Raw genomic sequence first — 25223 nt, forward strand, 5'->3', positions numbered from 1 at the left:
TTGGTTTTGCCTGGAGCTGCCAGGTCCTGCCATTGCTTGGGCTGAGTTTCACAAGGGGCCCCTGCCAGCAAACGCCTCTCGCTTCTCCCAGGTTGTGCAACTCCTCTCCATCCTCAAGCAGTGGAAGAGACTCACAACAGCTTCTTTGCCTTCTTCAGGTAAAGAGCTTTTTCAGTCCAGAAACATAGTGACTAACAGTGTGCCACGTCAGTCGGTTCAGACAGAACTTGGAAAAATTATGAATAAATATCATGGTCTGGCCACTCTTGTGTCCTTTAAAGCATGAAGACTGAGAACTCAGCCTCTCAAAATCTGTCCATGTGCGTGCACCTTTTGTTCTTAAAGAAATGTCAGCTGGGAACAATTTGCAGAGATCTTCTCAGCATTGGGTCACCACCTCGATATTGAGCCGGAAACTTTAACACCAGTATTCTTACAGGAGAATTTCCTTCCTTGAAATAGCAATTTTAGGAAAGTTTGAATTCACATCTGAGTATCATGGCCTAGTCTTAGACCTAAGTTACCTGCCAAGGCTGGTATACACAGATTTAATCCCTGTTAGTGCTGAAGTAACCATTGCTGCTTTTAGAGATAATATTCAAGATGCTGCAAGACGCAACAAAGCAACCGCCGTCTGTTTCCCCCTTTATTAAATGTAAATGGCCACCAGCACAATTTAGGCAGAGACTTGGTGGGTTCCTTCGCGAGACAAAAGCAGCAGTGGTTTCCCTAAATGTACTCATTAAAGCATATTTTCCTTCTACTCTTGGCCCTCAAGGATCATCTCAGCTTATGAGAACTAAGCTTCTGTCTATCTGATTATTAGATCATTTCTAAGGCAGATGGGAAACTACAGTGGTTTAAACAGCTAGGCTGAGACTGCATGGCTAAAAATAGTATAGCAGGCTCCTTTTAATTAGTAAGATGATCAAATATGACAGAAGAGAGAGATGTAGATATATGGATTTGTGTGTACGTGTGTCCTTAAAATTAAGTTATTACCTCAATACCAGGTATTATTTATAACATATATGATACATGATGTCTTTTTTTTATGATGCCATTTGTCTTCACTTGGGAGAGAAGACAGGCTAACTCTGCTTTCATAATGTCAATCCTTGCTGTATTCAAAAGGAAAATTGTAATAAGATAAACCTGCCACCACGCGCAGTGCCATCGTTTTTTAAATGAGGTGGATTAGGAAGTGCTCCACTGCAATAGACTGGCAGATCCGCAACTCCCTGAGATCGGCCCAGCCCCACAGCCCCCATGGAGAGCGTGGAAGAGCCAGTCTGGCTTTATACCTGCAATTTCATGGCACAGAAGCCCGGCACAGGGCCAAAGCGGTCAGGGACCATGATGTCTACCCTACCACTGTGGTGCCCATGTATTTTTGAGGACTCTTCAAAACACGAACAGGAGAAAGGAAGTCTGCCACCTCTCTGCCCCAGCAGCGCTGGGCGACACGTGCCCTGTAGTGATCTGCTCCATCACGCGGACGTGACCCTTTGGTGGTCACCAGACAACTGATGACGGTGACGTTTGGTCCTGGGACCACACAGCTGCTGCCCAGGCTGCAGTGGGGGGCTGCAACGAAACACACACCGACACCGCAGCTGCAGACTTCAGGCAGGTAAGCTGAGGAGGTTGAGGGTGACTGGCATGTTGGGTGCTGGGTCAGACAGACGTCCCCTCGCTCCAAGGGGAACCCAGAGAGGCACTGCAAACGACGCCCTTTGCTAAGGAGGACCTGACCAGCAGTGGACACAACCTCCTTCTTGGTGAGCGCACAAAGGTATCAGCTGATACTTTTAAAGGACCTGGAGGTAAAAGGTGAACCATCACTGCAGTGAAAATTCTCCTGGCGAAATCTTGCTCTCTGTGTCCTGCTTAATGCAGACCAGATAGCACCTGGCTCCCAGAAAGATTTGGTGCAAAAACTCAGTGCATTCATTAGTCGTGACCTGCCTTCTCCTGGTACCAAACCAAGGAAGATGAGACAGTGGGTCTTGTAGGAATTGAAGAGTGGTATTAAAAAAAAAAGTCTCTTAAAACCCTGTTCTTTCTTATTCCCCACTGATCCCCTTGAAGGTGTCAAACCTCTGGCTGGCTACCAGGGCTTCACGGTGTCTTTCTAAAGGATGTCAAATGGTCTGGGGTTAATCTCAGTCTCCTGGGTTATGACTCTGAGATGAGCAGGAGCCCTGTGGGTAAGATGACTTCTACTTCCTCCAAGTCTGCGCTCCCAAAGCCCAGCCGTAAAAATTTCCACCCAGTGCAGAAGAGCAATTCAGAAGCATTGGAAGATTTTTCTGGGGAGGGGTTTAACCCAAGAGACAAAAAGCTTACAATATTGTTTGCAGTTTGTTGGCAAAGATTTACTGTTTCTTTTTCTGATGTGTTGTATTTTTTTCCCGTCTTTCTCAAACAAGAGACGGTGAGATCCAAGCAACTAGACCAGGCAAACCTAGAGAATCTGAATTTTTTTACTCAAGTGAAAACTCACTGTCTAAGGAGTCGGGCATGTCTGGCATTCTGGCTACAAACAGGCCTTCTCTGGTATGGAAAGCACCCCTATAAGTACAGCACCCTGAGTAAGGAACGGGTCATGAACCTCCACGCTCCTGCTCTGGCTCTACGCCACCTACATTGTTAGTGGAACGAAGTTCCCCAAATTCGAGCACAGTGATGTAACATAACATCATTAGATATATGTTTTCCCTGTGTTGTTTATCTCTGCTGAAAAGTTACAGAAGATTTTAAACAATAGTAACTGCTTGAATTGAAGAAAGAATGAGATAAAAATTGTTTGGGGAAGGTTCTTAATAAGCCTGAAGTGCCAGAGTGCTACAGCAAATGATAACTGATTGATGCTGGCAGAGAATTTGCTCTGTATTTTAAAACACATTTTAACTATTCTTATGATCTTACTAGTAATCATGGTGGTGCAGAAAGAATAAACACAACCAGTCCACTTTACTCCCCACTGTAACTGACATCGAGTTACTCCTCGACTAATAATTTTTCTGATGTTTTGGCTAAATGACCTAAGTCTTCAGTCAAACTGTGTTCTTGAAATCCATATTTAAATCTTGAAATTCAAATCAAATTCACCTTAAAATTCACGTTTTTATCCAAACCCAAAGTTCTGGAGTTCTGCCCCAAGTTTTGCATCACGTTTCCACTTGCCATAACGGTGGCAGGGTCTCCCAGAGAGCACGACGGCTGCAGGGCACTTCTGCGCAGGCTCCGAGCTCTAGGAGCTGCCCCAACAGGCGCCACATCTGCCGAAGTGCCCAACGCGTGCGGCCACGGTACGGCCAAGCCTCCAAGGACTGCAGTTCAGCCATTTCCCAAGACACGGGTCACATGCCACAGCCAAACCCAAAAACTTCCCCGGGGGTCTACAGCACCCTCCCAGAGTCAAACTGAGCCACACAGCCCAGAGGCAGCCCAGCTCCATGGGCAGTTCATAGTACAGCCAGCCTGGAAGCCACAACTGCATCTCTGCGATGGCTCCTCAAGGCAAATAGATGTCTAGCTCTGGGTGTTTTGGACGTTCCTCTTCCAGCCATCGCTAGAAATCTGACCTCATATTTTTCTGTTTGCAAAATAGGCTTAGGGCCCCCTCCTGAAGAGAGCTGAGCATTCAGGCTCTGTTCTAGCCAAACCTTAAGCATATGCTTAACTTCAGTGCGCCTGTGCGGGGTCAGCTTGAATATGTGATCCTGTAATGAGCAACCACTATAGTATAGTGGAGCTCTGGGAATGAGGGCCACTGTATTGCTCCATTCCTACGCAGTCGGGGAACTGCAGTGCATTTTGGAGAACTAGAGCACGCACAATTAACTTTGTCTGAATTTAGTCCCCTGTGTACGCCATAAAGTGACTGCTTTGGTAATTCTGTCCTCCAAGGACATTATGACTTGCCAACATAGTGACTATTTTCTCATCTGATGGTAGTGACAAACTGCCATCATGCAAAGTATAAAAAATTCAGACCCTTCCTAGTTCTGGCTGCCACTGTGCCATCAGAGGATGATACTTTATATCTGTATTAAGAAAAATGAAAGAAAATGTTTACATTATGCTAGCCAGTCAGCCAAAAATGAACTAAAGTGCTGACCAATCTACAACGATTGTCTTTACAGGTACTTATATTGTAATTCTGCCATCGCAAACCGAGCTTGTCAAGTTACCCTTCAAATCAAATGCAAGAGAAAAATCTGTCCTTGGCTGTGTTACTATAAACCAAGCCAGGCTAGTAAAGTGAGAGTTACTCTTCTATGTGTTTGGCAAATCTGGGAGCAGAATTTACCACTCGGTGTAAATATTTCTGTATAGTTTGTTTAAAAAAAAAAATCTTGCCTATTCCTCTGCCTGGCAGACTCTTAGAGAGTAGTAAATATGCAGATGGGCATAGTGATATATTTTGTATCAACAGATTTTAAATGTGTGCATATGCATTAGCTATATAAATACATTCCCCAGGAAGTCTGCCAGTGGATAGACTACAAAGCTCTGCATGTTACATTTGGGTTTGCTTGTGTGGTAGCGTTGCAGCATCAGAAAGAACCTCTCCAGGCTTATTTGCTCTACAACAGCTCACACCTGTCCAGTTTCCCCTTCTCTGTCTGTATGTACAAATGTTTCATATTTATATGTCACATGTACGTATATAGTGTATATATACATACGTACACACACACAAATGCAAGCATATGCACTGTACATACACATAGCCAAATGCCTTCATTATAAAGCTGTTACAAAGCTGTAACAAGGTCCATGAACTTTCTATGAAATAATTATTTTGTACAGTAGCTTCTACGGGAATCAACTGTGTGATGACTCCCTGCTGTCCCAGTATCACCTTACAAGTAATGATAGGCAATACACAAAGACCACAGCAGTATGCCAAAACTGCACCACATACCAAGTCAAAACATACTTGATACTGAGCAACATAAGAGTAATTCCCCACGGATCCAGTTGCTCCATCTTCAGCTCTAGCCCTGTGCTTGCTCTGTGCCACCCCACGCACACATCCTGTCCCACCCCGGGCTGCCCAGTGTCCCTGCTCCTCCACACTGCTTGCAGCATCTGCCTCTCATCCTGTCCCCTCTCCCTGCTCTTCCCTTTCTCTAGAAAATCTGCTGCACACACAGAACCCAGAAAGCAAGCGGGACAAGTGGGTCTTGCCCAGGCTCTGGGGTCCTGCCCTGGGGGCTGGAGAGAAGCAGCCCTGGCCAGTGCCCAATGCTGCCCGGTGCTGCAGCATCCTTCTGCAGCCAGACCAGCTCCCCCGCTGTTGGGCTGGCTGGAGGTTGGAGACTGGTGAAGGACAAGACAGGAGAGGACATCTGTCTGCTGCCCTTGAGATCCCATCATCCCTTTATCTGAAAGGTTTAACACTGTCACCTTTCCTGCTGTTACTGCACTCTTTTTCTGGTATCGGTATCATGAACGATCGCCCATCGCTATTGACATGAGCACTGACAGACGGAGGCAATGGAGGAAGCGGCTGCAGTGCTGTGGGTGGACACGTATGCGTACACACATACGGTAATCATTAACCATGCACAGGGCGTCAATATGGATACTGTTGCAATGGCAGTATGAGAACCATGCTCTTCTACTTCCTTGTGCAAGGAAAAGCCAGAACAAATACTGCAGTGGGAACACAGCAAAAAGACAACCTTGCGTTTAATTCTAGACAAAAATCAATTTGCTTTTGCAGTGATGATAAGCTAGAATGAGCATTATGGAATTCTGCTTCCCGCCCCCTACCCCGGCCTTCTTAGAGCTACTACTTAGATGAGCTTCGGTATTAAAAGAGAAGCTGCAAAGATGCTAGCTGCAAAAATAAAGGATGAAATAAAAAGTCAAGCATCCACATTCCCCCCCAACTAAAAATGAAGTTCCGAGGAAAGGGAGGAGGGAACAGAAAAAGAACTTACCATGCTGCGAGTGAACTTTTCTAGAGAAGTTCTACGACCTTGCTCATTCTCTGGCTTAACAGGGAAAAAAGTGGGGAGAAAAAAATACAGAAAAAAACCCTTCAGCTTAAATGCAATTTTTCAAAACAACAGCAAAATATAAGGAAGCAGCAAGGGGTAAAAGTTGTAAAAAAATGTAAAAAGCAGAAATCAATGTTTGCAACAGCAAACATAAGAAACCAAAACCCCTTAAAGAAGGAGAGACATCACTATTTTTACTCTTGGAGAATGTCACCTTTTCTCCTGTGAGTTTTTTGAGCGGTTCAAACAGTGTCTGTGCATTGCTGTGTCTCACAGCAATTGGTATTGATTTCTTGTTCATTGAATTTTCCTTCTGTGGCTGTTTGAGCTGGGACCTCTGATTCCGGTTAACATCTGCCAAACAGCTGATGGGAGGCTCCCATCTACTTGCTTAGAGAGATGAAAAAAAACCACAGCAACTTTTACAATATTGAAAAGCAATGTGTGAGTAAATACAGCGCTGGAAGAAAACCACCACTGACCTCACTGCCAGGGAACCTACATGCCTCTATTTATCCAGAGGGTAGAAGTACATTTCCAGTAAGTATGGCTACATCAAAACATAAGACAGGGTATGTAAGTCTGTGCGAGGAAGCCATGGAAAGATACAGGCAGATTTGGGGCACTGATGTTTTTGTATCTGGAGTCCAGGACTACTCATACGCAAGAAGACATTCAACTTCTCTGTGAGAAGACAAGCATGTGCATCATGGCTTTATTAACGTATCCCTGAGAAGGTTGCTCACTGCAGCGCTTCATTCACTTGGCACAAGGGAGATATAATTGTCACTAACAAGGAAGAACTAAATAATTTACTGGCATGTTTGCTGGAATATCTAAGAGAAAAAAAAATGTTACAGAGAAGAGAAGAAACTCAGTAACACAAAGGAAAGCTCATCGCAGTCAGAAAGCTGTGGGCACTGCTGATTTCCAGGAGAGAAACTTATTTTAATGTGGTAAGCCAGTGAAATGGAGGTGATAAGATGGAAGTAAAACTGCAGCAAAGGAGGTCAGGAGCTACATATAAGGGAAAGTCACAGTAACGATGGCGCATGACAGTGCACTGGAAATAGGCATTGCACTGGAGGTGCTCCTCAGAGGTGCCTACATCTGCCGTCTCATCTGCCACTGATTCAGCTGCAGTAACAGTACCCAGGATAAAGCAACACGCAAAAAACAGACACGGAAGATGTAAGGAAGTCAAAAGCATATCAGATAACTTGGATGAGAACTTGTGTAAGTGAATCTAGGCATAGCCTTTTCATTCCTGTTCATCACTGCTGCCATAAACAGCAGCTCTCTGATGTCTACCAGGTTAGTCTGGAGCATCCCAACAGCAATGGGGCTGATTCTCCCTGCTGCATGGACAGAGAGGAGGCTGGAACACAAGGCTCTTTTAAGACAAGCAGTATTCTTTGTCCAGAAGAAAGAGTCAAGCGACCTCCCTGCTTACAAATATTTGAGGAAGCCTCACCATCAGCTCTGATGTCCCAGAAGCGGTATCCAAACTGAAAGCTAGAGGCACTTTGCCTTAGCTAACACTGAGAATGGAGCCAAGGCCCCAGGGCATGCACCGAGCGACCAAGCAGGCTTCCCGGCTGGCAGGGAGGCAGTAACGCTCCCAGTCCAATGCTCCCCGCAGGGGTATTCAACACGCACTAACCCGAGGGTTAGCTGCCTCTCCCTGCCCGTGAGAGAGGAAAGGGAAAAGAAACGTTGGCCTTGCTCATCTACTGAGCATAGCAGCTCAAGCGCTCAGTGTCACGGACCCCCTCTCTGCAGTAGCTCCAGCAGAGGTGTCCCCACAGCCCGGGGAAGCAGCGGTGACAGAGAGCGGCTGCAGCCCTGTCGCCTTGGCTGAACACGTCACGACGAGCGGGACTGAAGACAGCAGCACGTGGCCGTGCACTGGGCCCCCGCGTGGGTCTCCTGCAGGGACGGAAGGCCCACCAGCAGACAGGGTCAAGCCACGATTTCACCCAGGAGAAGAAATACCACCTAGACAAAAGACAGAGCGCCCTGCAAGGCTCCCTCAGGGACCAGGGCACTTGGAGTCTGCTGTGTCGCATGGCTGCGGGTTGGAAAACCAGTGTCTGGCCCAGATGTATTTTGAAGCGGAGCTTTGGTGTGCACTGAGGTCAAAGCAGAACGAGCTGCTGGAAACAGGCCACGCTGCACCCCTACACTTGCCCTCAAAATTTAGCATCTCTGTTTTTGCTACCAGCAAGGTGGTGCAGCTTCCCACCCAGCGGGAAAGCAGGACTGTGGTCTCCAAAGATAATGAGCACCTTGTTGGGGTGCTGAGAGCTCGTCTAGCTCAGGGGGCCACACACAAGACTGTTTCCCTACCACGGCTGAAGACAGGCGTGGGGAAGCAGGCATGGAGAGCACCGATGGTGTCCCACAGAAGTGCCTTCCAAGCACAGGCTGCAGCAACCCGGCACATTTGGCATGGGGATGGCAGGCTGGGACCAGCTGGACGTGTGGAAAGCTCATCCCCATAGCATCCAGCTCTGAGTCAAAGCATGACATTTTCTAGTAAAACAAAAAGCAGCTGAGGCAGGCTGGCTGCAGAGTGATGAGCCAGCGTGAGCAGTTTCAGTGGCAGTGGGTGCTGGCTGCACGGCTCTCCGGCTCTTCCTGCCTGCTTTCCCACAGACCATGCGCCTGGCAGCCTGCTGTGGAGGTAACCGCCTGCGGCGTCCCTCCAGCACGGCGATGTGGAGGTGTGGAGGTTGCCTCGCATGGCTGAGGAAGGAAATTTAAAAGTAGCAAAGGAAGAAAAATAAAAAGAGACTGAGTCAGACCTTCCTCAGTCCTGTGAACAGACCTGGGGTCCTGCGGAGGCAGTGGCTGACAAGGCTGCGGACCCCGGAGCCGTGCCTGCTGCAGCACCACAGCAGCGTTTGCACAAACACACACTGCGAGTGCAAAAGGCAAAAGCAGAGAAACACGTGTGCAGGGCAGGTCAAGCAGTCCTCCTAGGTGCACAAAAGGCCATCTCTGCCAGTAAATACACCAGCAGACTCTCCCAGCTAATGGCAAATGACATATGCATTATGAAACAACCACCCCTGCTGCAGATGAAAACCTCTCAGCCCAGATAGGTGCAGAAAAATAGATCTCACCACTTAGGAGCCGTTTACTAATTACTAACTGTCTCCTCCAAATTTGCCTTTTTTCTTGATTAATTGTTTATCCAGCCATCCCAATTTGAAGTCTTTGTATAGATTCTGCTGGCACAGAGGAGTGTAAGTAGAAAAAAACTTATGAAAACCAGCTGACACTGATTATTAAAAGTAATTATGAGAAAATTGCTCAACATCTTTACAACATTCAAGCCAAGTCCTGCCACTGAATCAAACTGGTCATTTGTGCCATGATGGGACTGAGACGGGGACAGAATCTGCAGTAGGAACCTTCCTGGACAATACAGAGCAGTCGGGACAGGGGGTCTGAATAACAGCAATGCTTCAAAAGGTGTGTGCTGAAAACAGAGCCTGTCCCTCACGGCATGAAGCTCCTAGCCATTGCCTTGCTGACACTTTTTGCCAGGGATCTGTAAAGTGGTAGGGAAATACACCCAAAAGCATGGTCTTCCAAACAGCAGGTCCGCAAAAAATATCTCTCTGCCTCCCTCCTTCTCTCCATCCCAGGATTCATTTTGTCGGCTACTGCATTTTTTTTTGGTATGAGACTTTGGGGCTTTGGGTGCGGTTTTTATGAACTTCAACTTGGTGAAAACCATGTTCTCCAGCGTGAATGGCATCAGATGAAAATAAAGGATTATCACTTCCCTGAGCCTGGCTCAGCAAAAGGCCAGGAGCAGGTCCTGGGCTTCTCAGGCAGTCATGTACATCTGTCCAAAGCAAGAAAGCAGAGGGCATGTACAATGCTACCAAAGTGGCTAGAATAGTATTTTACATCTGGTTTGTGTCCATTTGTGCAGGACCACAGAGAACTCACCCTTCTCTGAACCAGCTGGAGAGGGGAACAATGCTCTAAACCAAGCAAGTACCAACCTGCTCTTCCCCTGGTGCGACGGGACTCACTCTGTGGCTTCGCAGCCCATCTGCACCGCAGCTGCGGCCGCCCTTCGGGATGCTCCCCTGGCTGTGGCAGTGCCAGATGGCAGGAATGCACCCTGTGCCAGGCTGCCACGAACTCTGTAGCCGTGACAGCTCAGCTGCTGCTTCAGCTGGCAGTCAAGTGCCTGCTAACTTGGAGATGCCCACCAATACCATCGTTTCACCTTTACGTGGGTTAATAGAAGAGCCTCGAGGTCTTTTCTGTTCCTTTCTCTCCTTTCTCCTCAAGAATAACTAGCACAGCACGTGTCTGCCTGCTCCTTCACCTTTAACAAAGCTCCTGTGCACCACCCCCCCATCCCCCTTCCACGGTGCACTAATTTACGCTGCTCTTTCCCCAGGCAAAAAAACCACTGCTCTACAGCCAGGTCACCCAGCCCAATCTCCTCCTTGCCTCGAGCAAGAAGGTTTGTCACAGCACTCCTTCTGACGTGAGGCTCGCTGCCATCCAAGGACATCCAGCCACCATCTGGGCGACCATGGAGGTGGGCTGGGGGTCGGTGTGGTGGTGATTACCTGCTGTGAAGTAGCCTGCAGTAACGCGCGTATCAGCAGAAGTAGGAGCAGGCTGACTGTTGACTCTGCATGGCACGAGTGGGGTGTGTTGCGTAGACACGCAAATAAAACACGGTGAGTCAGTCCGGGACCTCAGCACCATCCAGCCCTTCGCTGCAAGCCGACCACTTTCAGCAGCCCCATGGTTTCTGTCTGCTGCAGGGGGAAGGGCTGGGCATGGAGGCACAGAGCTGGAATTGGGCCGGGCGTACAGCCATTCCTCCCGAGGACAGGGCTCTGCCCTTGTCCCTCCTCTCCTCCAGCCTGGCAGGGGAAGAGGACTTCTGTGCGAGGCAGGGAGCTACACCCAGCTTTGCCCCTCTGCAGCACACTGCTTCCAATCATACCCTAGCTGGAGGCCAACTTCATGTTCCCTACTGAGCCCCATGAATCTGCAGGATTGAGGCCAGTAATACTGTGGTTATTTGTAATAAAGACACTGGGAAGAATGGAGAAAAAAAAAAAAAATCTAAAATGGATTAACAAAGTATGTACGCCTGGTCTGTACGCAGCCTATGTCCACTGTCTTGCATCAGTCAGTGGTGTGAACAGTATGTTCCTTTTATCCTCCCTGGTGCCCCTCATAATTCTGTCATTGTATCTCAGCCCCGACCCATAACTTCTCCTCCCTCCCAGCCCTCCATTACCGCACTCCCAGAGCAAGGAGGGGAAGCTCCCACATCTCTGGTTATTGTACAGTGTGGAAAAAAAGTAACTCTTCAAATTCATAATATCTTACAAATCTGAGAAACGTTAAGCATGTGTTGAGGCACTAATCAAGCCTTGCCACCTCTCCACTGAGCAGGTCACTATTGTTAATCCCATTCGACAGGGAAGAGGATATGAGGCAGGTGAAGCTGAACCTTCTTTTCCCAAGGTCACACAAGAAGTGGGAGAACCAGGGGAAGTGCATGGATTTTGTGGCTCCCAGTCCTGTGTTTTAGCCACACAGACAACTCTTTGCCTTCTCCTGCCCCCTCAGCTTGCCACAACCCAGTGCTGGAGGACAAAAGAGCCCAAATGACATAAACTTCTCAACAAAATATTTTATGTGTGAATCTCAAGCCACAGACACATTCATTTGTTTTATGCAAGCAACTCTTTTAGCCCAAGCCCAACATGCTGTGCTTCTGACCGAACTTATTTACGGTAATAAAAGTAAGGCTATGTCATATTGGTGTGGTATACAGGCAACATCGGGCTAATGTCTTTGGGGCAAGACATACTCATGCCCCAGAGAGACATACTCATCAAGTCTTCAACAACTGCAGTGAATTTCCACTCACATCAGTGAATCCAGGACTTTGTATACAGGCTCTAAACCAAATCCTCCATCCACGCAGGCTCTGATATGCCGCGGGGTTTCTCTTTTCCTTCCCTCTGCTTTCCAGCTACTTAGAGGAATTTTAAAGGGAAACCTTCTCAAGGCTGCACCAAAGGTACTAACGATCTTACCATCTAGCTCAGCGTACGGAAACTTCAACTCTTTCTGTCAGCATCTCTGTACCTGCACTGCTTCAGAAACATTCACTTGCCCAACACAATGCCACGTGATTGCAAGGAGCTTTACAGGTTCTGAAGTGACATCAACTCCCCTCTTGCATCGTGTGAAGCTGGTGAACAACCCATCTACACAGATCTACTCCTGTCTTTTTTGTGCCTTGCTATATTTACTCATGCACCCACAGATCTTTCTAAAAGAAACTTGATTCTCAATTTCACAACACCAAAACCTGCTCCTCTGACCATTTGTGGAGGGATAAGTATGTCATGCTGACACATCCAGGGCTTGACCTGACAGCAAACAAGGATTTCAAAAAAAAACAAAACTAAAACACCACCAAACAAAACACCAACCTCTGGTTTGAATGGGCTCAGCTGGGAGGAGCAAACTTTCCTGCTTTGAAGCACATGAACCCTCATGTGTTCAAGACCTGGGGTTGGGGACACACATCGTTATCTGACAGGGGTAGGAAGAGGTTTTTTATGTTTTGTATCATCAGAAGACTTTGCCTTGCACCTCTTTCTTTCCCCACAGCCTCTGAACTCTAAGTCACGTCTAACCTTTTCAGATGTAAGCAGCACTGGTTTATGCTGTCTCAAACCAGACATTTTGAAACACAGGGCTGACTATTGCCCTCTGTTACCTTCCCCTAATCCACCTGCCACTAGTCCCAGGCACAGGATACAGAGGGGTTTGTCTCCTTTTGTCACCCTATGCATGCTTTTAGGGCACGCAATGACAATCAGGACAAAAATACTGCTGGGATTTCACTGTATTGTGCCGATGCAATGTAATTTGGCAGCACACAGAGAATGCAGCAGAAAAACAGCAGGGAAGATGGTGATGGAAAGCCACATGCTCAGGCTGCAGGAGTCAGGAATCAGTTTATGTACAGTCCTGGAAGTCAAACGTAAGTGGGACACATACACGTGTACCTGCATGCACATGCACACAGTCGGACATGCAAACTGATGGGAATAAGTCAGGAGGTGCAGGAAGCATTTGAACACAACCACAAATGCAGAGATCAGTAGCTTACCTCCCAGGCCCCTCAGAAAGAAGGGACACTTCGATAGGAGCTGCCATAACCACTCCTTCGCTAACCTGAACTCGGGGGTCCTGGCAGAAACATGGTGCTGGCAGAGCACGTGCAGACACCAGAAAAGCTAAAAAGAGTTCAAACCCAGTTCTCCTGCGAGAAAATGCGGCTGCAGTTCTTGATTACTGCATGGGTTGCAATTATTTCTCATTTCCAAGAAAAAGGAAACATCTCTGGGGAGCCAAAAGCAAGGGAAAGGGAGACAAGGAACATAGGCATCACTGCAGGGAGGTCTATAGGTAAGGCATCCAAAGGGAGTATCACATGGTGAGACTAGGGAGACGAACACCAGAATGGGTGAAATTTGCACCAGTAACGAACAGATTGATGGGTTTTACTTCTCATACCAGACACCGTCTTTGTCATGAGGAAGGGGAAATTTCAATTGCCTGCACTGAGTTTGGGAGACAGCTCTGCAAGACAAACACTTTTCCAGAGTACTTTTACCTTGTGTCACCATGTTTTCCCCCAAACACACGTTGAGGCTGTGTATACGGATGCCGTACCCTGTGCCCCCAGTGAAGAAAACAAAAGTGCTCACTCCTTTGTTAAATAAAGGAAAAAAAAAAAAGGAAACAATATTTTCATTTTCATACTAGCAGCAAGCAGCAGGCGAGAATCAAGAGGTGCTAAGAGAAGCAAGCACGTCCTTTCCAACAGATACCTTCTTCTTCGCCAGCAATAAGTCCTGGTAAGCATTCGAACGGAGGAAGCGTGCGTAGCTGTCACTCTTCATCAGCTTGTAAATGTGCTCCTGTGGGATGGGAGGAAATGAGAGACAGAGAATTGCTATCAAGCCTCATTTAGACATCACAGGGATTTAAAACACAGTGAATTAGAAGGAAGAGAGACTGATCAAAGTTCTAATTAAGTCTGTTATTATTGATTATCTGTGTTGTGGTAGTGGACAGGAGGTCCATCGTGGGGCAGGACCCTGCTGTGCCTGCGGCTGCATGAACACAAACCAAAGAGACGGCCCTCACCTCAAAGGCTGGCACACATTATTTAGTAATCAGAGTTATTCTGCGAAGACTGCAACTCTCTGAAGTCCCCAGACCACAAGCAGGTGTCTAGCCAGGCTGAAACTACCAGGATATCTCAAGAAGGAAGAAATAAAATTGTCCCATAGGTTAGGTTTCATTTTACCACTCATAGATACTTGAACCATCATCCAGCACTCCCCTCCTGTTCATGGAGGCGAGCTGGTACTTGGACACATTTCATCTCCACTTAAGACACGTACTTAAAGCAAGCCAACCTGTTAACATCCTGAAAAAGCCTGTATCTCTGGTGACTACGCAGGGAGGTTATATGACTAGCTCAGAGGTGGATGGCTGCACCGTATGTATAAAGTTATGTCAGACCAGTCCCTCCCACGGGGTTTTTTCCCTCCTAGCAAGTCAAACTACTGTTACCAGTTTGCCCTCAGAGCACTTACTATGTGTATCTTCAAACTTCCAAAGTGGTGTTTCATTGCAGCAGAACTTCATGCCTACCCTCTTCCAAATTCCTTGCTTAGTTTTACTTTCCTGCTGAGAACCCCTTAACACAGTCAGCTCGTCTTCTCCTAATTATCCCTGGCTTTGTAATAGATATTATCGTAAACACCAATAAAATCAAATCAAAACACTTTGACCAAATAAAGACTGAGAACACACTAAAGGAACTCAAGCCAAAAATGGGCACCCAGGAAATTTCTCTTAGACTTTGCCCAAGGAAGCACTTTTATAGAGTTAATGAGCAATTTTATCTACACTGATTTATACGTGAAGTATTCTTTCCTGCCCTAAAGCCATTGTACTTGAAACTTTAGAAGAGCCAAACCAGACTGAAGTCGCACAGCTTATTTCACAGTGTTGACGAGCCAAGCAGAATTCCCTTATCTTCACCATCATGGGTAATTAGTGATGACCTGTCTATACACAGAAGAACTGCTTAACTCAGCTTTCTTCCACTATTCGGTGTAGTCCTAAGAGGGGCATAACTGCCACTGGTTTTCCTACGACACAGCATAAACGTATCCTTTGAGCTACAACCTGGTGTGCAACAATTTTCACTGGTTCATTTCCATACTTGCTTTTAGACCTGGCAAACCCTCATTTGTGTAGTGCTATCTGTCTGAGGGATAGCACAAGATTTTGCAACAGAAATGCTCGTATAAAGCCATTTAGCAACTGTCACTTTTACTTGCTGCAGAAAAACACACGGTAAGGCACAGCTTCGTACTTCTCACAATGAGATTTCACATCCAGCTGTGGGGACATTTGTTCTATTTATTCAGGACAGAATGGGCCAAGTATGCACTGAGACAAGACAAGGCAAAATAATGCATGCCATGGATATGGTCATCAAAAGGTTTAGACTTCTCTGGTGTGAATAAGGATTTACAACATCATCTCTCTCTCAAATACTTCAACTGGCAGAAACTTGGGATTCAGCTGATTTAAACCCAACCATCTTGCAACCAGTTCGTCTGTACTGTTACCTCTTAAGGACCCTCAAGGAGACTCCATGTTTTTCATAATGATCTGGGGAAAAAAACCCATGTAACCATATACTTCAAAGTGTTTTTCCATCCTTCTCCAGGACCACGTGGAGAACGGTGAGTAAGTGGGGCAGCCACCCTGTAGCCCATCAACAGCAAAGGGCCTAAGGGGTCTCCAGAGCCTCCTTCCTCTTAGTGGTCCTCCCTCACAGCACTCAGTACACACAGACTACTGGTGGGACAGGGTGCTGAGGTGGGCAGGAAGGTGCTGTGGGGCTGAGGTGAGGCTCTGCATGACAGGGGTATTTTGATTATCATTTTGATAAGCACACGATTACATTTTTTTACTACCTTTTGACTCTAAATGATTTCTTTACCTGTGGTCAGATAACCGGGTCTGCTCTGAAAGGCAATAATAATATTTTTGGCAAATAACATTCAGTTTTCTTTGCCATGCAGACAGATCACATAAGCTGTTTGCAGACAAAGGAGAACACAGCAGAGCAGAGCCTGGCTGGCCACACAACCCGCTGGCAAGCCAGCAACAACTATCAGTCTTGCTCGTGTCAAGACGACTTCATGTATTTGACCTTAAAACAGTACAAACTCAATATCTGGCTGTGGGAAGGGAAAAAAACTACTTTGATCCTGAGATGAATTAAACCACAAGCTGACTTCTTAACTGAAGCCCTTCCCTGAAAAACAGGACTATTGCATACCCACAGCCCAACTGCCACCGCAGTTAGCTAATTGGTATGAAGCATTTTCTCTGCTATTCACATCTTGGAATTACTGAACAGCAACACCACTACCTTTCAGCTGTTCACCAAAGATACAATCAAACAGGGAATAACTATTCCTAGGCTTTGAATGCTAATGAAGAAAGCAAGCTGGGCGTAGGGAAATGGAGGGACATGCATAGCTTCAGAAGCAAACTTTGCTGCTTAATTGCAAGAATTCAAAGGGCTTGCTTTGAAGAAGCTCTGGACTGGAGGCACAAATGATACACTGATCATTTATTTTACAGCACTGCATTTCTGAAGCACCTACTGGAAGTCTCAGCCAGTTGCTCAGGTCAGCAAAGACTGCCTTCCAATTTGCAACAGTACAGGACAGCTTACATTGCTGCGGCCAAAATCTCTGCTGAGACGGCACCATGAAGGTTCCTGCTAAAATTGTCACTGTGGTGTGGGTTCAGCCCAGTTACAGAGCAAAGCTAGCTGCAGGACAGGGAGCGCCAGTGGCTGGGACATTTGTTTGGATCTTTAGCCTGCGCTGCTCTTCGCCACCAAGCTATTTTCTGCTATATGTCCTGAAATCCATGACTTGCTAACGAGAATTTACAGCTAACGTTTAGCAGCTCCTCATTTCTTGGCCACATTGAAAGCACCTGGAGGTCTAGAAACTGAGCATATCCTTCTGAGGAAGCCTGAGCAACGGGCCTATTAACAGAGGCATCTGCACGGATTTAGCTACTCTGTGCAACTTGTACAAATTGGCTTGTTCCCTTCTATCATGGATTTTTAACCCACTTTAGATAATTGCAACCCACTGGTCTCTCACTTCTTATTTTACTGAGCAGCTGCTTTTGTTCTTCCTCTTTAGCACACAGTGGAGAGAGAGCATAACCTCACCAAAGACTGAAATCTCCAACTGTAGCCAGCTTCTCTAGTGATGTACTTTATACACATGCATGCTCCCTGACATACCTGACACTGCTGGCAAGAAATTTGAGCCTTCCCATCCTTATGCTAAGAGAATTCTGCATTTTGTAAGGTTGTTTATTGTAGGGTAACAAGCTCATTATTACTGGCTCCCTGAAAACACAAAGCAAATCCACTATTTGTGTAATTTTCACAACACAGCTGCAGCTCTGGCCATTACAGTCTGCTGCGCTGCAAGCAGTCTCCCCAGAATTATCACTGCGACATTTCTTTGCAAGTGCCATGGGAAGTTCCTGTGTCACACGTGCAGAAGAGCAGAAGCAGCACTTCATCTAGGCAATGTGGCATCTCCCAGCTATTGCTGGGTACCACACCCCAGGTAGGGCTCACAATCCCAGCTCCCTGCTCTAGACTGAAGACAGCAATCCTTTAGGGAGATACATTGCAAAAACAAAAATCCAAAACAATCGTCTAACAAATATTGCCCAGCGGATCTATTAGACCATCAAACAAGGTAGCACCCTGCTTTTAGAAACAGACAGAAAGCAGAATAAAAAGCCTTTCAAGATCTGGCTAGGAGCTGACAGGCATCACACGTCCCACTGGTCTCCCCTGCAGCCTTGCCAGCTATCTCTGAGCACCAAATCGCTGTCTCAGGCTACTGCAGTGGCAGCTGCGAGTGGAGACAGGGACTGACTTGACACGTGTGAGCAAGCCCTGGCGAGCTGGCTTCTTTAGCTGACTGGTCACTTAGTCCCTCACATGGCGTGCCGTTCATGAGCGCTGGCTGTACTGACGCTCCCCTGTGAAGATGGATGCACATTTGGAAAAGTCAGTCTAACATGGAGGTGACAGGATAACCTGCTTTTGTAACTACGGTGGATTTTGTCTCCAGGAAGCAAACAATTCCCTAACGAGAATCCTGCAAGAAAAGCGGGTTTGCTGTCAAACATTCCCAGAACTGTTGTTCCCCAGATCCTGAACCAAGGCAACAGAGGCAATGGGCTCTGCACACATTTCTTCTTGAGAAAAAGGCAGACCCCTCTTAGTGTTTTGGGCACCTGAATCACCCCTCCTCTGTGATGGGAAGAACTGCGCAGTGGGCTTGAGGGCTATGCAGCTCCACTGAACATCTTCTCTCTACCTAGGCTTCCATCACGAGACTTACACTTCAGACAGCATAACCATTCCACTTGCCATTGCATGATATAAAGGAGAACAAACAGTAAATTTTAAAGGGGGAAACGTTGTCACTTCTGTGAATTAGAAAATGAAGGACCCAGCCAGGTAAATAACAAAAAAAATTCTTTTCTACAGTTACATGAAACCAAGAGGAAATCCTGCCCCAGCTACAGCTGACAGCTTACGTGCAGGAAAATAAACCCTGGTAAGATTCAGCATCGCTCTGCTGTTTTCCTTCCACAAGCTCTATCTTTGGAAGGCGATGAAGGACAAGTTCTGTAAATTTTCTTGACAAGAGGGGAAAGGGGGAGGGAAAAAAAAAGAAAGTTTGCAATCCAGACGGGAACGTGGGAGGTGGCTGAGATAGCAGAAACTGTCTCAAAGCTGCACCTGCTTCAAATCAGTGTGCTGCAATGTGATCCCAGGTCTCTCTCCCCCTTCACAGTCAAAGCACAGTGACCCGGAGGAGGGCACGGGTGGCAGCCAAGCAGGACCTTGGGAACACCTGAGAAATATGTGGGAATAAACCTGAATGATGAAAAAATAATAACACCACCTGACATGCACAAAGCACCTGGCAGACCTCAGGAATTGTGTTCTCTGTTAAGAACATTTCTTTTCAGCAGAAAATCTTGGTTTTTTCCTCTGAAATGTGTGTACAAGACAAGAGCAGTGTTGGTGATGAAGCACATCCATTTCTAATCCCACCTGAGTCTTGCCTACTGTGACATTTTGTGACAGGCTGGAGACTTTTTGGGGGTTGTGAAGGCCAAGCACAATGTTCTCATGACCTTTGAACACCAGCTGGATTCCAGAAAGCCCTTAAATTTTAACTTGCTGATAGAAATTTTTCCCTGTTTGTGCCTGAACACAGCTGTAAGCTGTAGATGACGAGGGGGAATAGGGGGAAATTGCAAATTCTTTTCTCCTTTCAAGCACAGGTTTCCCATTTAGCACAATTTTAGCCCATTCCAGGGGGTGGGGGGGTTACACTAAGGCTAGATAGCTGTTGAGATTCACTTGAGCCACAAGGGCCCACTTCATCCTGTGTAAACTGCTCAGAAACCTCCTTGCTTTAGCCATCCTGCTCACATCTTTTGGAATGTTTTGGAGCACCCCTTCCCCATGCCACCAAGACCTGGCATTAAACTAGTGAGAAGTAATTTGGAAACCCCTTCGTATTGCAAGCATGGGAACACCGGCAACCACCCCTCTGGCCAGCTGCAAGGGGGATCTGCAGAACATCAGACAAATCCATTGGAAAAAAAACCCCACAAGCAACGTAAAGCAGTAGATTAACGAAAAAAATAACAGCAAACTGCAGTGAACGCTAATGTTTGTTCTACCTGTACGCTGCGCACTGGGGAGGAATTTATTGCAGATTTGCACATGAGAGAGCAGCACCTCAGTGAACGCCTTGTGGCCTCGGCTGGAAGGACGATAACAGATTCCAGCTGAGGACCTGGGGTTTGCTTTCCAAAGAGCTGTCTCCGTAACACAAAGAGGACGTGGCAAGGAGAAAGCAGGGAGATGCATTTCTGAGCACACGGTGTGCAACTGCTGCACCTTCCAATTAGGCTTGGCAGCAGCCTAATGCCTTTCTGTCAGCACCTCTACTCTGCATGGACATGTGTGGCAGAGGGGCTGAGGTTAACCCCTGTGCCAGCACGCACACGGTCTGCAGTCAGCAGAACCTGCCATCCAGGGGCTGCTGGAGACCTTTCCTGTTCACTCTGTGGTACTGTTCCCAGCCCATCCTCAGGAATCCTGCCTGACTGGCAGGACCCCCTGCCACACCACCACCAGGATCTTCCAAAAGCCAAAGAAAGTAAAGGAGATCTACTCTTTAGTAGTTACTTGTGCCTCTACTGAATGCAACAGTTTCTAGGAGCAATTATGCTCGTTTGCCGTTCAGCCTAACTGACAGTGCTGAAATGCATTTTAAAGAAAGCAGGGAAAAAAGCTGCATCAGCTCTGGGAGCTGAAGTAGTTGGTAGCAGGCACAGCTGAGATGAAGAAAGCAGTGAAGAAGCTACAGAAGAAAAGCTGTTCACACTTGCCCTGACTGAACCTGATGGGAAAACACCAGTAGCGGGGAGAAGGCAGGGAAAGGCAGGGGTTTTTTATTCCAGTTCCCCCTAATCTCTCCAAATCCCCACTAAGAACAACTATGGATCTGCTTATTCTGGTCTGTGCATTTAGAATTTCACTCTTCTCAAAAGTGCTGTAGTGCCTGTTTTGTGCTGTCTGCATGCGTTAACCAGAGAGAGCCCCCTTCCCAAAGTCCCACCGGTACCTGGCAGCATTTCCCTCTAGCAGGGCGAGGGCTAAATGGGTGCTCTGACTGCTGCCGGAGTGCTAGGACTTCCTTGATTTATAGTTTAGAAAATAAATGCTTCAGGTTGGTAAATGGCACATAAGGGTCTTGGCCTGAGCGTGAATTGCTCTGGAAAATCTGAGCAATATCTTTCTGGCCACTCTCAAGTTATTTAAGTGACATAATAATTTACACCCACAGTTTTAGCTGGTGCATTTTCTTCACACTCAACCAAGTTGTTTTTGTTACAAAAAAAAAAGATGAATAATTATTCTGTAATATAGACTAACCTCCCTGCTAAACTAAAAAGCATAAAGCCTCTTTTCAGGCCACAAATGAAATTACATTGGGCTGAAGGCATAGGAACGTAAGACAGAGCTTTAGCAGGAGGGATAACTGTAAGCAATGAGAGCTCATTTTGAGTAATACACAGAAATCCTTTGTTTAGCCCTGTAGATACATAGTTGGAAACACAATGTAAATCTTTCAGGGGTAAGCACGTTGATAAAAGTCACACATAAATTTAGTTTTGGCTCCTTTGTAAATTGATGAGACAACTGGTTTGCTTCATACCTTCAAACACACAAATGGGAAAGCAGAGCTGCCGGGGGGTCCGTGGCAGATGCAGTGCGGAGGACCACAGAGGCGAAGCGTTGCCAAGCGCTGCGCAGTTAAGGGGTCAGCCTGGTACTGCAGGAGGATTTGGTCCTAAATATAGCAAGGGCTATCCTGGGAGACAAGAGCGGGCTGCCGGGAGTCTAATGCCGTATGAGCAGCTTTAGGTTTTGAGAACAATGATCGTGGCTAACAGGCTGATTCTCTCAATATGGGCCAAATCCCGGCTACTGGCAAAAAGCCCAAGTGAACAGGTTTTGCCTGGGAGGAGGGGACAACCTCGTGTAGCATTTGGAAGACTGGCATCTCTTTTCCAAACCATGCAATATCTAGGAGGTGCAGCACTCCTGTACATGCTGTAGTACAGCCGTAAGATGGAACTACTCTACTTTTTGGCCAACACCCTGACACTTGCAGGGCTGTCTGCAGCTCCCTCTTTCTGTCTTCTCTGGCAAAAATGCTGCCAAAATGCCAAGTTGTGCCATGGAGAGGAGCACGCAGACTCCCTCACACAGCAGAAATTAAATTCTGTTGCACTGAGGCAGTCCATGACCCATAGAAGATGGTGACGGAGCAGCATGCAGCTTCTGAGTAAAGATGGCTATGCTGAGAGCGGGACCACCAGCCCTGCTTGCATGCCTACCTAGAGAATATGTGCCGGATGCATAAACCGCCTTCCACATCTTATCAACATTTTGGCTGTAGGATATCTACTGCTATATCACCTTGGACCCAGCTCTGAGTGATCGAGCTCAAGCTCTTGGAGCCTGTGCTATAAATGGGTATCTTGCATCTGTTTGCTGATGAACCCCATCCCGACAGCACACGACACTCATACCTGCTGTGGGCTGAGAGGGGGGGATGTGAAATGCATTGTTGATAAATCTCTCCAGGAATATATATATATATATATATATATATATTTTAATTAGAAGGGTGAACACTTTAACAGATAAAAAACCCTTAGAAAAATTAAAGACTGCAGTGTTCCTGCAGCACGTGGGTCTGGCAGTTGTGAAACCGAGTCATCAGCAAGAACATTCACCCACTGTCCACGACAAGTGGACTCCTCGAGTCCTGTCTTCTCAGATAGAAAGGAATGAACTTGCAAACACTTTCACTCCCTCCCTGCTTGGGAGAAACAGAATAGCAGCAGCTGCTTCCTGACTTTTACATGACAAGGAAATGCTCTTGCTCTGGATTTGTCATGCAGTTGTTTCTTGCTTTCAAGAAGCACAGTGCGCACTACTGGCACAAGAGTTCCAGAGCGTGAGCGCTGAATTTAAATTTAAAGCAAGCTAGAGACTTTCCTATTTAATCCATTTAAAGGTACTTCTTGGAGTTTGGAAATGTCTGGCACACGAGGCACTGTTATTGCTCGTGCATGCAGTTCTAGCCAGCTTGGCTGGATCAACACCCCGAGTAACAGGCAGACTATTGTCCTGTGGGAATATGCTGACTGTTCTTGTCACCCCATTCCCATGATCTTTCTTTTGGAGAGACCTGCTGTCTTCTGTCACTGTGTGTGCAAGGAGAGAGCTCACACGTGACTTTTTCCTAGTCCTTTTTCTGCATAACAGTGGCATTAACTTAAACAGTAGTTTGATCCCTGATGCCTTCAGAGACAGAAAAGCAACAGCAAGACAAAGGCTGGATGCTAGATGACTACTAAACCACAAACTAAAGCGAACGGCAAAGGATAAAAGTAGTACTTTCTGATGTGTGGTGCATATGCACATGTAGAAAAAAATCTTTGGAAAGTAGTAACACTGAATATCTGCTCCTATGCAGACCTCTGCTTCAACTCCTGTATTTTCTACTTTGTGCAGCATCAGGCACACCAGCATAAGCCTCCACCATCGCTTTCTTACTTTTGTTCCAGACACCTAATTGCTCTTCTGGGTGTATTTGTGGGGTTCTTGGTTTTAGATTCTGTTTGGTTGTAGGTTAGTGAAATCCACAAGGGAAAGAGCTTGCACTTTTGTTCGTATGTGTAACAAATACACAGCAGCAGCAGCGAGGCTCCAGGTTAAGGCTGTATCTACAGTCACCATAACCCACACACAGGGAAGGCAGCTGGAGTGCAGTCTAAGGAAGGATTTTCTCCTCCAGTCCCACAGAATCGGAGCCAGAGGAGAAGCGAATAAAGGTTAAGCCCTTGTGCAGTTCCTCACCTCCACAGGAAGGTCCAGGCTGTCAAAAGCCTCCTGGAGGCTACACCACCCGTGTATATATATGGATGCAGCACTGCCGTGCTTTGAACTCCGTGTAGCGCAAGCACCAGGTCTCTGAGCAGCACTGGCTCAGGTGGGCTCGAGCCCTCGCTTCAAGGCAGAGCGCATGGGGCTGCCCCGTGCCCCCTTGCTGACTGCCCATGCTGCCAGCCAGAGCAGCTGTGCTCTTACCTCGGTTTCCCATCCTTAGTCACTGTCCTTTACAGAGATGCATGTAACTGGGGTGGCTGGGTGAAACGTTAAGAAAATAGGAATAACGCTTCTTCAAGTTCTTGCACGAAAGGTGACACGGATGCACAATGAATGATTATTTTTACCTTTTCCTTCCAAGCTGTGGTTTTGCTCAAGGCCTACAAAAGGAGTCCTGTATGTCCACTGAACAGACACCGGACATGCACTTCTCTATATGCTTGCTTTTGCATCCTGTGCACGCTTGAAAAGGCAAAGTCAGTGGAGCAAAGGTCATCTCTCATTTTCCCTTCTTGGTAGAAAATGACAGTCCACTACCAAGCGATCCTTGCTCACACTTGGAGTTTACTTTTGAATTCAAGGGGATCCTGTCAAGTTCTGTCTATGCTCCCACCTTCCTGATGGGACCAGAATGCAAACTGAGGACTATCAGTGATGAATCTGGCAAGGGCTCTTACCTCTATCACAGTTCAGAACAAACTGAACCAACACCTGGGGCAGCTGAGAGCATGAACTGGGTCCATATCTGGGCCAGGTACATTTCTAGTTTGAGCAGCCTGGAATTTGGCATTATGGTCTAAATCTGCTCTGGAATTAGCCAAGGATCTGCACAATACAGTTAAAATCCCTAACTGAGCCAGGATTAGAACTGAATTTCCCCGAACCTTCTTCACAGAAACAATAGCCGATTAGTTCACGTAAAGGAACGTTAATCTAAAACTCTGTTTCACTTATTAAAGAAGACAAAAACCCAAAGCAAACAGGAAAGTAATTCTAAAAACAACTAACATGGCTTACCTTACTTTTGCGTACCTGGCTCTGAAGCCTACCAGTAAATGTCCCTACAAGCAAACATTATTATCAGGAGACACAAGACATTCTTGTGATACTAGTTCCCAATGCCAAGGGACTGAGGCAGAGATTAAAGACTTGCTGAAGGCAGCAAGACATTTCAGGGGAGGCAAGAAGATGCTTGAAGGTGGTGGGGGGTGGGGGGTGGAACTAATAACGTGTTGTACAGATAAGCCATAATTGTCACACTCACAGCTCTGGGTTCCCATGTTAAAGACGAATTACTATGGCTGTCAGGAGCTTCATTAGCCAAAAGAGGCCATTCGGATGGACCTGAACCTATTTACTTTCCAGAGCTGGCTGTGCCAGCCCATCACAGGGCCCCACACTGGTTGTTCAACGATGCTGATAACTCCTGTGGGAGCTTACATCCTGCTAAGTAGTTCACTGTTTAATTGAACTGACCTTTCCCAATGGCA

The 25223-nt window shown here is 46.8% G+C and overlaps 1 protein-coding gene across 8 annotated transcripts in view; it reads right to left on the minus strand.

The window, feature by feature from the left end:
- Positions 1-25223, minus strand: part of RGS6 (regulator of G protein signaling 6) — a 303061-nt gene that overhangs the window by 14107 nt on the left and 263731 nt on the right. For 6 of the 8 annotated variants that reach the window (XM_075425174.1, XM_075425175.1, XM_075425176.1 and 3 more), the window contains 2 exons: positions 13931-14020; positions 5961-6014 (listed from right to left, as the gene is read on the minus strand). In XM_075425174.1, the coding sequence (XP_075281289.1) occupies positions 5961-6014; positions 13931-14020 (144 nt within the window). Of the gene's footprint in view, positions 1-5815; positions 5858-5960; positions 6015-13930; positions 14021-25223 lie in introns of those variants that run through there. The other 2 variants (XM_075425178.1, XM_075425180.1) reach the window with 2 other exon arrangements.

Source organism: Opisthocomus hoazin, chromosome 7 (genome assembly GCF_030867145.1).
Source record: "Opisthocomus hoazin isolate bOpiHoa1 chromosome 7, bOpiHoa1.hap1, whole genome shotgun sequence".
Classification (NCBI taxonomy): Eukaryota; Metazoa; Chordata; class Aves; order Opisthocomiformes; family Opisthocomidae; genus Opisthocomus; species Opisthocomus hoazin.